The sequence below is a fragment of the Rousettus aegyptiacus genome, unplaced genomic scaffold (genome assembly GCF_014176215.1).
Source record: "Rousettus aegyptiacus isolate mRouAeg1 unplaced genomic scaffold, mRouAeg1.p scaffold_m13_p_14, whole genome shotgun sequence".
In the NCBI taxonomy this organism is placed as follows: Eukaryota; Metazoa; Chordata; class Mammalia; order Chiroptera; family Pteropodidae; genus Rousettus; species Rousettus aegyptiacus.
The window spans coordinates 33,864,914-33,878,148 of record NW_023416289.1 but is presented as its reverse complement, the minus strand read 5'-3'; the positions used below and the strand labels follow the sequence as shown (position 1 = coordinate 33,878,148).

The following is a 13,235-nucleotide window of genomic DNA, read 5'->3' as shown; positions in this document are numbered from 1 at the left end:
ATAAATTGCACAATCAGTTTGGAAAACAAGATTAGAAACATATAAAATGTTGTTTATTTAGCACTCTAAACAGATTTCAAAAAGTTACCTTAGCAGGTGTTTTGTATCTTTTCATGAGATGGTCTGTCAGGTAAAACCAACCACAGGAGGGGACATGGGACAGGCCCTGGGGAACAAACTTTATTATACTCACAGGTCCTAGAGAGACAGAGTCACCCATGCCATAAGGGGGCCACATGGAGGGAGCACCAACGGAGAGGGCTCACCAAGCAGGTGGGGAGGAAAGGGTGAAGGAGAGAGAGAATGGGACCATGGCCTAGTCCCCTACAAGGGGTCAGGGTGGAGTACACATGCAAAAGTCACGAAGGGATTTCATTAGAACATTTGAACGTCCCTTGGGCATAGTTAGTATCAACCCTTGGCCATAGTGTAGTGAATAGAAGAAAAATAGACCTTTGTGTTTAGACAGAATGAAGAATGGGATTTTGGGCTTAAAAACCCTGTATCTCTACATTTCGGGGCTGCTTAATTTGGGGTCTGCGTACCCCTGGCAGACCCAGCTGGATGAATAAAGAGTGTGTTTCCTATAACTCACTAGTTCTGGTGGTCCGCGTGTCTTTTTGGGGCTGGCGCCTGCAACATTTAGAGGCCCTAGCGAGATCTCAGGGAGTGGCCCTGAGATCTAAGACCGGACCGGCTTCCGAAGCGGTTGCTGTCTCTGTTATGGATTCAAAGGGGGTGGCCAACCTGAAATGTTCCAGGGCCCTTGAATGACATGACGGGATTAATGCAGCTGTCAAGGACGCAACTTTCAGGACACGCTGTTTGTTCCTGGTCCCGACGGGAATCTGGAATTTCCAAGGCCTCGGTGTCTGGATAAAAGGTACCTCCTGGTTCTGTTGACCGGTCATTGGGGGTCCATGGAGAGACTGGAGTTGGCATCCTTGAAAATTCCTCACTTCTTTGTCTTTATATTTTTACTTTGCTCACTAGGCACATGTTGAGACCCACTGACTTGATTCTCATGCACCTAGTCGTAGCCAACAACTTGGTTCTTTTTAATAAAGGCACTCCTCAGAGAATGGCAACATTTGGGTTGAAATATTTCCTGGGTGATATTGGATGTAAACTTGTCTTCTACTTACACAGAGTGGGCGTTTCCCTTGGCACTGCCTGCCTCCATTGTTTCAGGCCATTAAGCTCAACCTTCATATATCTAAGTGGATAGAGTTTAAAGATTAGATTCTCAATGTGCATTGGCTTCTGCCTGTTTCCTCTGCTGGATCCTGCATCTCCTGTTAAATATCTTTATGGCTGTGAATGTTACTGGACCAAGAAAGAACAAAAACATGGGTGTGGAGAAAACTGTAATTCACCCATTCCAGACAAATTCGTTGTCTCACTACACCCAGTCATCTTCTCCTTCATTGATTTTTATATATTTGTGCCTCATGGCCTGGTCTAGTGGTTTTATGGTCTTCATCCTGCACAGGCATCAGCAGCGAGTACAACACATTCACAGCAACAGCCATGCCCCAGAACTCTCCATGAGGTCAGATCCACAGGCACCATCTTGGTCTTGGTAAGCATATTCTTCTTCTTTTATTTTCTCTCTTCTATTTTGCCTTTTTGGGTGGCCCTGATTGTGAACCCAAGCCAATGGCTGTTGAAAACCTCTGCACTGGTGTCTTCAGGCTTCCCAATGTTCAGCCCCTTGATGCTCCTTGACAGTGACATCCATCTCTCAATTTGCTCTGCCTTCTGGTGAAGAAAAATAACTTTTTGAAGTATGGTTTCTGGATAGTAAGTTCCCTCTAAAACATCTTGTCATTTATTTAATCACTTTTTTGTGTTCTTATGCCAGATAATATGCCACCACATAGGGATTCAGTATAGGAAGAAGAACAAAAATAATCCTGGCTTCATACTGCTTATAAGATGCCAAAAAAGGAACATAGTATAAATCGTGACTCAAAGATGACTTTCTAAAATTATGTAATGCTATTTATTGGAGAAAATCAGGCAATAATGATAATGACTTATGGAGGATTTTCAGTGTTTGAAAGTGCTGGAGTAGAAAGAAACACACTTCAAACTTTGAAGTGACATTCAAAAGATTTATTTGCATTACCAAAGCATATTGAGCAAATGGTGTTTCAAGGAGAAAAAAATGACCTGGGAATACTTTGTTGGGATGGCACAGGTGGACTTCACAGAACTGAAGGAGGTTCATGGTGTTTGGTAAAGAGTATGTGATACACAATGTGTTGAGAAAGGAAGGAAGGAAAAAGGTAGCTGCTTCTGGCAGGCATTGGAGGTCATTGCAATGATTAAAACTTTTCATAGGAGAGGTCATGGGTTTCTGAGAATTATTGTCCAGTCGGTAAAATAATCAAAATGGCTCGTGATAAAAAGAATAAATAATTCAATAAAAGTAAATTTATTTTAGTACACATTCTAGCTTACCACTTTTTACCTTAGGTTACAATATATTTTCATTAAAAAAAAAGTAAGTAGCAAAATAATGCATTTCCAATTTACTGATGTTTAGAGGGCAGATATGATAAAGAGTCTCTCCTTGACCTATCTTTAGTCAGTCTCCTCTGAATCCTCTTCCCAACTTTTGGACTTCCATGCCCATCTTTGTATTGACCAATTTTAGCAAGAGTCCTATTAAGTTGGTTTAGCCAGAATCCTCTTCCCCTCAATGTCTGATCACTCTCGATACCTGATCAGGGTTCTCATCCCCATCATCTCTGAGGCACCCAGGCCTGCCTTCTCCAAGAATCCTGTCAGGTCAGTTTAGCAAGAATCCTCTCTTACCCCTGATGTTTCTTCTGCTGATTTCGCTATAAACCCCTACTTGTTTATGCTGTATTCGGAATTGAGCCTAGTTCTATGTGGAGGTCTCTTTTCCCCCATTGCCATAGTTTCTGATTAAAGTCTGCTTTTATTACTTTAACTACTGTCCAGTTCTGTTTTTTTAAACAGATCTTGAAAATTATCATTTTTTATGGAATAAAAATAATCTTTAGAACATTTTGTCTGGCATTGGTACTTAAAGAAAACTTTTAAAGAGTTTCATTTTCATTTCATGTTTATTTTCCATCTTTAAATAATCATCTGACTTTTATTACCATTAAATTTACAAACATATTGGTCATTAAATATCTTATATGTGGCTAAATGTAAAATTCTGCATTTCTATGTTGTCTAACTAAAATTATACTGAAAAATTAATCTTGTTATATTTTTGAAAGTTATTCATGTAAAATAGTTTAATGTGCATAATGTACATAAATATAAAATCTGTACATAAATTATCTAAATAGCACTCTAATCCAATATATTTAAGCAATATGGTTGTTATGAATGACAAATCACAACAAAATAAATTTCTGGCCTCTAATAAATTCAAGAGCAACATTTTATCTCTTAGAGCTGTTTCTTCATTAGCCTGATGTCCCCTAATCAATTGAAAATCTGCACATTTTGTTTAAGGAGTTTAATTTGGGTTAATATTTTTCACGGGCTTATGGTTTTACATAAAGACTCAGTGGTTGCCCTGAATGGGGCTCCATTACCTAGGAGTGTAGAATCATTTAAAGGAACAAAATTATGTGTCCTAAATTATCCCAGGGTTAAGTAACTGGCAATTAGAAACCAGTCTTATAACCCAGAGTCCATTGGAATTATTCTAACTAGCCAGTCCTTGGCTGTTTACCCTGCCTTGCCTTTCTGACAGAAAACACAATAAAGGTTCTCCCCTATGCTTTCTCCTGGGTTCTGCTTCTGCCTTCTAACCAAAACATGGTGTTCCTTCTGGAGCTTTGCATGGTATTCTATGCCTCTTATTTCTAGGGGAATTGTAATATTAAACTTTTCTTTCAATGGCATTGGCCTATCCATGTTGTCACTTAACAACCTTCATAAATCAAAACTTGGGTGCAGATCAGCCTCCCTTGGCTGTATATTGCATCTCATTGCCCCGCTTCTTGGTGCCCTTCTCTCTTTTCCATTGTGTCTACCATAATCTAACATTCTATGTAATCCAGTTTCTTTTTTTCTCATCAATTCTTCTGTCTCTCTTAAATGCAGAGTGAGCTCCTTGATGGCTGGGGTCTTTGTTTCTTGTTTTCAGATTTGTTCCATGTACTTAAGGCACTAATACAGCCATGTGTTCAATTTCATTATCTCACTTCTAAGATTTCAGTGTTCCCAGTTCAAATTTTGCTGGTTTTCCCCTGTCATAGATATGTTCCTCATAGCCACTCCTGCATGTATCTGTGAATAACTTCACAATTATTAACTGTCAGTAACTCGAACAATTCCAGGATGTTTGTTTTTCTTCCTTTTCTTTTTCTCCTCCCCTTTCCCCTTTGCTTTTTTTTTTTTTCTTCCTGGTTTATCATAAATAATCTCAGCTCCCAACCTGTAATTGCAAGTGAAATGAGAATCACTTCCCAGCAAAGAAAAGGGATCATGGTGTTCTAAATCTTTATTTCTGTGTTCAGATGTCACCTTTGCACATTTGCTGCCACTAGGACCATGTCAGCCACTTTCCTGGCACACAAGAGCACTTACAATGGTTCTTTTCAAACAGGTGGCATATTGCTAAAAGGAAATAAATATATCTCAACTTTTGGGCTAAAAAATAGCTTTTGGATTAAAGAGTGCATCCTCGCGGCCGCCGCCATCCTGACTATACAGGCAGGAAAGGTGCCTTCCTTGACCTCCTATTTCAAAGTGGCCCTTTCTCTGTCTCTCCCCACCCCCCATGGCCCTGTCAGGAATCATTTCTGAGGAAACCAGAGTGTCAAAAAAATAATAGGGCCAGTTTAACATGGACCCAGAGCTGCCACCCCAGAGGAACTGCCTTACACTCTAATGCTTCAAAGCTTTGGAATGTTAAAACAAAATAACCTTTGGACTGGGACTAAAGTAACCTTGTGTTCCAAAGAACTGTTTGCAAAGATAACAAGAAAACAGGTATTATGACTGCTGGATTGATGATACTGGACTGAACAATTAAAATATTGTTTAGCATTAACATCAGTATGTTATCTGCACCAGTAGAAACTCCTTCCTTCTATTGATATAATTGGTCCCTTCCTGTCTCTTAAGTACCCCTTGCCTTGGTCTCCTAATCAGAACATTATTTGGGTTTCTGCTTGAATCATTGATTAGAGTAACCATTATTGATCTCAAATAAATGCTTGCAGCCCCTCACTTTGAAAGGCCTTTAATTTATAGGTTAACAAGAGGCATTCCAGTTAGTCACTTGCTTCAGGGACCTCCAACCTCCAGCTTCCTTCTTCCACTCCACAGCCCTGTCTGCAGATTATTCTCTTACCCCTGACCCAAGTGAAGCTTACAAAAACTACTTAAAGATTTGATCTACACGTATTTTTTTAAAAAGGCAAATAGGAATGCACTCGCGAGTACTTGCAGAGTGACATTTTAGGTGGCACGTCCATTTATTTTATCCTGTAGCTTTGGGGAATATCTGAAAGAATATCTGTAAACATTCTTACAACCCTGCAGACTACACTGAGCCGTATCCCAGGTGCGGACACTTGAAAGAGGTACGAAGCCCGCCACGTCCTCGGAGTCCTATGACGCCATTTCCGATCGCCGCTCGCGATACCACTCGGCTTCCTCCCGCGAGTTAAGGCAGTCTGCACCAAGATACACCCCGGGGCGGGGGCGGGGGCGGAGCAGGGCACTACATTAACCAGAAACCTCTGCGCCACGCAGTGGCTGACTGTTACGGGAGTTTCTGTCATGCGGCGGAAGTCTGCACGGGACCTTTGGGCGGGACTTCCGGCGTCTTCCTCACGGTGGACATCTTGTTGGTTTTTGGTAGGGCCGTGGGAGCGGAGGTTTGCAAGCTCTAGTTCGGTTCTGAGGTGACAGAAGCAAGAAAGCGCGAGAGGATATCCGGCCCCACTGCAAAGAGGCCGAGCGGTGGCATCGCCCACGAAGGCCTAAGTCTGTGATCCTCACGGCTCCGCACGGTCCAGACCGTGATGGCGGCGGCCGCGAGGATGAGCCCGGCGTAGGTAGGTGTTGTGTTCCCCGGACCTTGACGCGGCCCGACTCTCACCTCCGAATCCCGAAGCTCCGAATGAGGGTGCCTAGTGACGGCACTGAAGCTCAGGTTCCAAGGCGTTTGAGGGTGGAGTCCCCATTTCCAGTACGGTCGTTGCGAGGACCCTGGGAACGGTGGAGAGACAGAATCTTATTAAGGAGTTTAAAAGTATTTCAACATTTGCTCGGGGAAAATGAACCAGGGTGAGGTGGGGATGATGAAGGTGGAGCCACGGAGACGGGAGGAGGCAGCGGACTCCATGAGTATGGTGGTAGTGGTGGCTGTACCAAATAAGTGGCAGGAGGGCTTGCGGGTGGAGGTCATTAAATTCTTGAGTAACTGTGCAGATAGAACTAACAGGATTTGATTGTGTCATATACAGCTGTGAGTGAAAGTAAAGAAGGAAAGGCTGTTCCAAAAACAGCGCTCCACTCCCCCGACCATCTCATCTGAAAGAGTGGAAATGTGTAAGTTGGAGCAGGGAGCACCCTAAAGAGGGCTCAGGAGTTGGATTTTGGACATGGTCAATCTCAGGCGTCTCACATTGGAGGTGTCACATGGGCAGTTGGACATGCAGGCCTGGAGTTCTGGAGAGCAAGTTGTGCTGGAGACTTCTGCAGGATGAGGCCTCAGATCAAAACCTGGGGGTCAGATTTAAGGGAAGAATATTAAGGATATTATGTGGTTCCCAAGGTGAGAGATTGGAGGGCAGGGGAGAAGGGGTGAATACTCCAGAGATTACCTCCAGAAAGGAGTGATCCTGGCATATGAAAGGGATCTAGCAGATGTCAGCAGGAGGAGAGGGCTGTAGGGTATTAGGAGCCTCTCCTGGGTTGGAGAGCATGGTATGTGGTGGTGTAGTTTTGCCACGTTATGGACTTTGCCCCCATAGGCACTGCCTGTGGAGCAGAGGCAAAGTCAGCCAGACTAGTGGAGGAGCCTCATACCAGTATAGGGTGCTAGTACATCAGTTCTCCAGTTCCTCAGGTGAGGAGAGATATACATCTCTGATGAAGGGCCAGTAGTAGGCTCACTTTAAGAGGAGTATGTACCGGGTAGGCTGGTTTGGTGAAAGGACTTGTGTACACTTGACATAAGCAGACAGGCAGTTAAAAATTAAAAATACATAGATAGGATAAAGTAAGATTTTGTTCATGCGTAATAATTGAAGTGCTCGCCTCTAAGCGTTTGGTTACAATAGACAGTCTTAAATGTCATATTTTCTTAAATGCATACTCAATTTCAAAAACCTATCACTTCTTTTTCACCAAAAACATTTGCAAAGTGTTAAGTTAATGGACAGTAAGAGCTAAATCAAAGGTATTTGACATCCATTAACATGTCTACTAGAAATAGCAGTCCTGTTAGATGGGTACCACTATTATCGTTGCTTTTGCAGATGAGGACATTGAGACACAGATCTTTGTTTATGGTCACAGCTGATAGGAGGCAGCACTGAGGTGTGAGCAGCTGAGGTTAGACAATCAGAAATCCTTCCCAAAGAGCAGGACAGAAGTTAGGGGCACAGTTAAGTCTATGAGACCCCAGTGTTGTAACCTGTCACTCCTGGTTCCCTCTTCCTGCAAGGTTGCCGTGGTGGCAGAAGTGCTTATGATCCTGTATAGGTGACTGCAGAGTGTGCTAGTCCTCATTCAACCTACCCTACCCTCATGATCTTGGCAACCCAGTATGGTGAATGGCAGTGTCTTGGGACTCAGCCTACTATCTACCTGCCATTATGTTTGAGGGTCCCAGTGTCACCAAAGGTCTTGTACCTAGACTTCTATTCTCAAATTATATGGAAGGGTTTCCATTTCTGGTAAGCAATGGGATGAAGTGTGGAACAATGTCCCAGGCACAGGAATCACCATGTACAAATGCATCACTTAAGGCTGCACTAGGAGTATTCGAGAAACCTCAAGTTTCCATTTGGTGTGATCCAAGAGCAGGGGACAGGATTTAACTTTGAAATGGCAGCCTTGGAGCTGGATTTCTATTCTGAGAGTGGCGGGAACCATGGAAGGTTTGGAGCAGAGGAGGGAGTGATTTTCTGAGGTGGAGGGTGAGAGAAAGAAGGGGAGGAGTTAGGGATGACCCCACAGTGTTTGGCCTGAGAAGGCATAAGAATGGAAAAATCCTGAGTTGAGATAGTGAACAAGTTGGTGATGGGACTAATATCCAGAGTTAGGTTTGGACTGTGTTGAATTTGCAAAACTCCAAAGACATCTGAGTGGCAATATCAACCAGGATAGCTGGACACAGGTTTGGAGTTCAGAGGAGGGTTTCAAGTTGTAGACATCTACAAGTTGGAGCCAGTATATGGATTAGAGCTGAGCTGTATGTCAGAATTAGAGTGTCTGTATGTTGTTGTGGCAGTGCCATTTAGGGGTCTGGAAAGGGAGTGAGACACAGCAGAGTAGGAGTAAAAGTTACTTGAAAGGCAAGAAAAGGGAAGTTGGTGTCTGGTTGGCAGGGAAGAATAGGATCTAGCAGGCAAAGTCTTCTAGGGAGAGAGTGGACATGAAATGGCTGCTGGGGTGTAGCAGTAATAGAGATGAGATGAAAGTGAGGCCAGAGCTGGTGCTTATTTTCCTTTTTGTGCTTCCCAGGCTATTGTGGTGACCTTTGGTATGATTTGGGGAATTTCAGTCAAGCTCGTATATTAGCTCAGGACAGTTGGGTCATTTGGCAGACTCACAATAAAAGGCCAGTGGATTTGGGCTTTGAATGAGAGTTTAACGTTAAGCCTGTGACTGATGAGGCTGTAGTGTCCTTAATGTGCAATAGCAAAGTGGAAAAAGGCTGGATTTATCTAACATCTGTATGTGGTTCTGGATTGCTGAAGTTGAATCAAAGAGAGGAGGATTTAAAAGCTGGATTCAGAGATACCCATGGCAGTGGGGCCATCAGCTGGGGCCACATGTGATCCTGGGTGCATTAACCAAGCATTCTCCACATGCCATTTGCAGATTTGCATGGGGGAGCTGCCTGTGTTGTGGGTATCCATAGATAAGAGGGAGTTGTGGTCTAAAGAGTGACACATACATGGAGATAGAATCTTAACTCATGGTCTGAGGGCTCTGATATTGAGGGCTTTAAGGAAAATGCTGACTTCAAATTTGTGTATGAGAGGAATAATCTCTGGACCCCAGGAGAACTAACTGGCAGGAGAAGGATTGGGCCCTGCTTGCCAGGCCCCAACTCTAATGTTTGGCTACCTGTCCACCTGCCTGTTCTGGGCTGGACAAAATGAATGGGAAATGAAAAGAGTACGCACCAGTCACACAAGGGCCTGGTATCTTATCTGAGCTGTGGAGTTGGGGAGGAAAGTAAGTACATGGTGACTGGACCAGGAGTTCTGGGGAGGGAGGCAGCCCCTGTGCTTAGCGGTCTTCTTAATGCATGTCATGTAACTTTTGAGGATGTATTTGTGTTTTTCTCCTTGGAGGAATACAGCCTACTTGATGAGGCTCAGAGACTCTTAGATCACAATGCAGTGCTTTCTGTGTTTTGCATTTACAGCCGTCCTGGGTAAGGCCTCATGTATTATTCCAATTTTCTGGGCTGTGCTCAGCTTTCCTCCCCCCCCCCCCCCCCCCCGAGGCTGCCTTTTCCTTCTCATAGCTGGACATGGGCAGTGTTTTCTTTCCTTCACATATGTTCCCTGGGTGCCACGGCTCAGTTGTGTGTACTGTTTCCTCCATTCTATTTCCTTTGCCCAAAACCTCTGCTAGGAAGGGTTTTGGGATAAGGAGTCTTGTGGTCGGCCCATGGATACTGCCCTTCTTTGCCTCTCCCTGGCCGTATGGCTCTGTTCACCACATTCAGTGTGACACTTCTGTGCTCCAGATTCTGCCCCTTTCCTTTAATTGATATTTTCTTGGGACAGCCTGTGTCATGAGTTACAATTATGGTTCCTGCTTGTGGGACTCATTGGGTTGTTTCTGTAAGACATTTCTGATGCTCATTTTGTAATGTTTTTCTTTTCATCGCTCCCAGGGGCAGAAATTTCTCACTCACTTGCCATCTTTCCTCTGACTGGTATCTTCCAGAGGCTCTGTGGTTGCTGAACGATAGCAGGGGAAAGAACTCTGAGCTCCTGACCAAGAGGTCATGACTAGCCACAGCTGGAGGGACTCAGACAGATCCTAGTAAGAACTTGCAGAGAGTGACTTCAAGACTGGGTTCAGATAGCACCAGAAACATGTCCCATGCCTACTACTGTTTGGTGCTTAGGCTATAAGCCATAAATTATTTATATTTTTTCCTCCTCGTTCTGGACACCTTACACACTAGTCATTTCTATTCTGACCTCTGATCTCCAGGGCTGTCCATTCCACTCACCAGTGCTCTCTACTCCGCCCTTGACAGTGCTTTCCTGTATTAGATGATGCTAATGTGTTGTGAGACATGCATATATCCTTAAATAGTTCTTCAGTACTTGCTGATTTTAAATTGGATTTTTCTGGGCTTGGACATACATTTTAATTTAGCACTCACTTGTTATCAATAGCCAAGGCTCTTTTAAAAGTCATTTGCAAGGAGTAAGTTGGAGATCCCGCCTGTGTCTTCTTCCTGAGCTATGTCCTCCATGAGGGCTTCATCATTCTGTGACCCTTAGAGCCTAGTAAGTCATGGCAGCTCTTTCATTAACCTGATCACAGGTCTGTCATCCTGCCACCAACCCCATGGATTCACCCCATGGATTCAGTCCTGGGTGTGCTAGACACATTCATGATGGAGTTGCGTCTCCCAGCAGAAGTCAATGTACATTTCAGTAGCATTTTTCTTTCTTTAGGTTGTTGGTGTGGAGTGGAGGAAGAGGAGGCACCCGAGCAGAGCATTCCTGTAGAAGTATCACATGGTCATCTTGCAAAGCGGGTTCATTCATTCAGATGGCTCACCCTTGTGACATATGTGGCCCCATCTTGAAAGGTATTTTGCACCCAGATGAACATCAGGAAACACATCGTGGACTAAAACCTTATACATGTGAGGCATGTGGAAGACAATTCTTATTCTGTACAAACTTTCACCAGCGCCAAAAGCAGTACAGTGCAGAGAAATCCTTAAGAAGAGACAAAGGCAAAACCTCATTTATGAAGAACCGTAGAGTTCATGAAGAACCTCATCTGTCAGAGAAGCCTTTTATATGTGATGAGGAGCAGAATAACTTCCAGGCAGGTTTGGGTAGTCACCAGCAAAAGGCCACCCACAGCAAGAGGAAGACAAAGAGCATTGAGAGTGTGGAGGCCTTTCATATTGGACAGATGCATTATAACTGCAGTGAATGTGGGAAAGCCTTCAGCCGCAAAGACACACTTGTCCAGCATCAGAGGATCCACACTGGAGAGAGGCCTTATGAGTGCAGCGAGTGTGGGAAAGCTTTCAGCCGCAAAGCCACACTTGTGCAGCACCAGAGAATCCACACTGGAGAGAAGCCTTATGAGTGCAGTGAGTGTGGAAAATCCTTTAGCCGCAAGGATAACCTTACTCAACACAAAAGAATCCACACTGGAGAAATGCCTTATAAGTGTGGCGAATGTGGAAAATACTTTAGCCATCACTCCAATCTAATTGTACACCAGAGAGTTCACAATGGAGCAAGGCCTTTTAAGTGCAATGATTGTGGGAAAGTCTTCAGACACAAATCCACACTTGTTCAGCACGAGAGCATCCACACTGGAGAAAATCCTTATGTTTGCAATGAATGTGGGAAATCCTTTGGCCACAAATATACCCTCTTTAAACACCAGAGAATTCACACTGAGGCAAGACCTTTTGAGTGCATTGAATGTGGGAAATTCTTTAGTCGAAGCTCTGACTTTCTTGCACACCAGAGAGTTCACACAGGTGAAAGGCCTTTTGTGTGCAGCAAATGTGGGAAAGATTTCATCAGAACCTCCCACCTTGTTCGGCACCAAAAGGTTCACACTGGAGAAAGGCCATATGAGTGTAATGAATGTGGGAAAGCCTATAGCTTAAGCTCCCACCTCATTCGGCACCAGAAAGTTCACACCGCAGGAAGGCTTTAGGAGTGCTTTCCACACAACAGGAGCTTGGTGATTACTCTTTAAGAGGGAGACATCAATCAGATGTTGAACTTTGTATACCTAAACATTAACATTGGGGAGGTACCTTATGAATGCCAGGTACAGGGGAAACTTTCAGGGGTGGTTTTGCACTATCAGACCTGCTCAGGTTCTTTGCCTGATTTGTGTCAATACCTGTGGCTGAAACCATTTCAACTCTATGAGCTTAGTCACTCTACTATCCTCAGAGAAGGCAGAACTTTGTATTCTCTTTTCAATTCCTGGAGAAAATTCTAATAAACAGTTAAATGAGGGGTCCTCATTCCCTCCCCACTGACTGGTAAAGGTGTGGACATGACCCATCTTTAGCAAGAGGACCTAAGTTGTGTTCTGGTAGCAAAAAAAAAAAAAAAAAAAAAAAAAAGTTTACTTTCTTCATGGACATGGTTCATCTCGTGATAGTTGTGACAGATTTTTCCAGTCTCCAAGTCACCAAGCCTAGACTTGCCTCATGTCACTCTGGTATGTGTGATAATAAAGACGTTATTTATGCCATCTTTAATCTTGGAGATTCTTTGGTTATTTTTACTGTTTGAAGTGATTTGAAAACAACTAGGACCTGCCAAACTAAAGAGGTATACTTTGTGGGGGACTCCAACTCCGCATGGCTCAAATGGAACAGCAAGTTGGCAGAGAACAATTCTCAGTCCAACTTTGGTGTTAATTTCCATTACTGACAAAAGCATCTTGGGTTAGATTTCAGGGCTTGGTGGGACCAACTTTGTCTATTTCAGTTATTTGAGGGCCCAGATGTCACCTTGAAAAGGGTGCTATTGTAATGACCTGTACTGTGTTTGGGAACAACATTAATTAAGTATCTTGTCCCCAGCATATGTCCCGTATTCTCTAGCACTGTTGAGGGGTGACGAGTTCCACATGCCTCAAAGGCCAGAATCTAGTACACAACTCACTGGCTGTAAGATCTACTGTGTCAAGGAAGGACAAGAGTAATACAGAAACTCCAGATGTGAATAATGGGGATTGGAAAGACTACAAAAAATGAGAGTGAATGTGCCATTGTGAAAACATTCATAAACATTCCAGCCACTGGG

General features: G+C 43.7%; 1 protein-coding gene and 1 pseudogene across 1 annotated transcript; both read left to right on the top strand.

The window, feature by feature from the left end:
- Window positions 1-886: 886 nt before the first annotated feature.
- LOC118611474 lies at window positions 887-1,768 on the top strand (annotated as a pseudogene).
- Window positions 1,769-5,823: 4,055 nt separating this feature from the next.
- Window positions 5,824-12,685, top strand: LOC107502302 (zinc finger protein 134-like). Its single transcript, XM_016129373.2, has 2 exons — window positions 5,824-6,062; window positions 10,890-12,685. Exon 2 carries the CDS (start codon window positions 10,987-10,989, stop codon window positions 12,124-12,126), a length of 1,140 nt encoding a protein of 379 aa, XP_015984859.1. The 5' UTR covers window positions 5,824-6,062; window positions 10,890-10,986; the 3' UTR covers window positions 12,127-12,685.
- The last annotated feature ends 550 nt before the right edge of the window (window positions 12,686-13,235 follow it).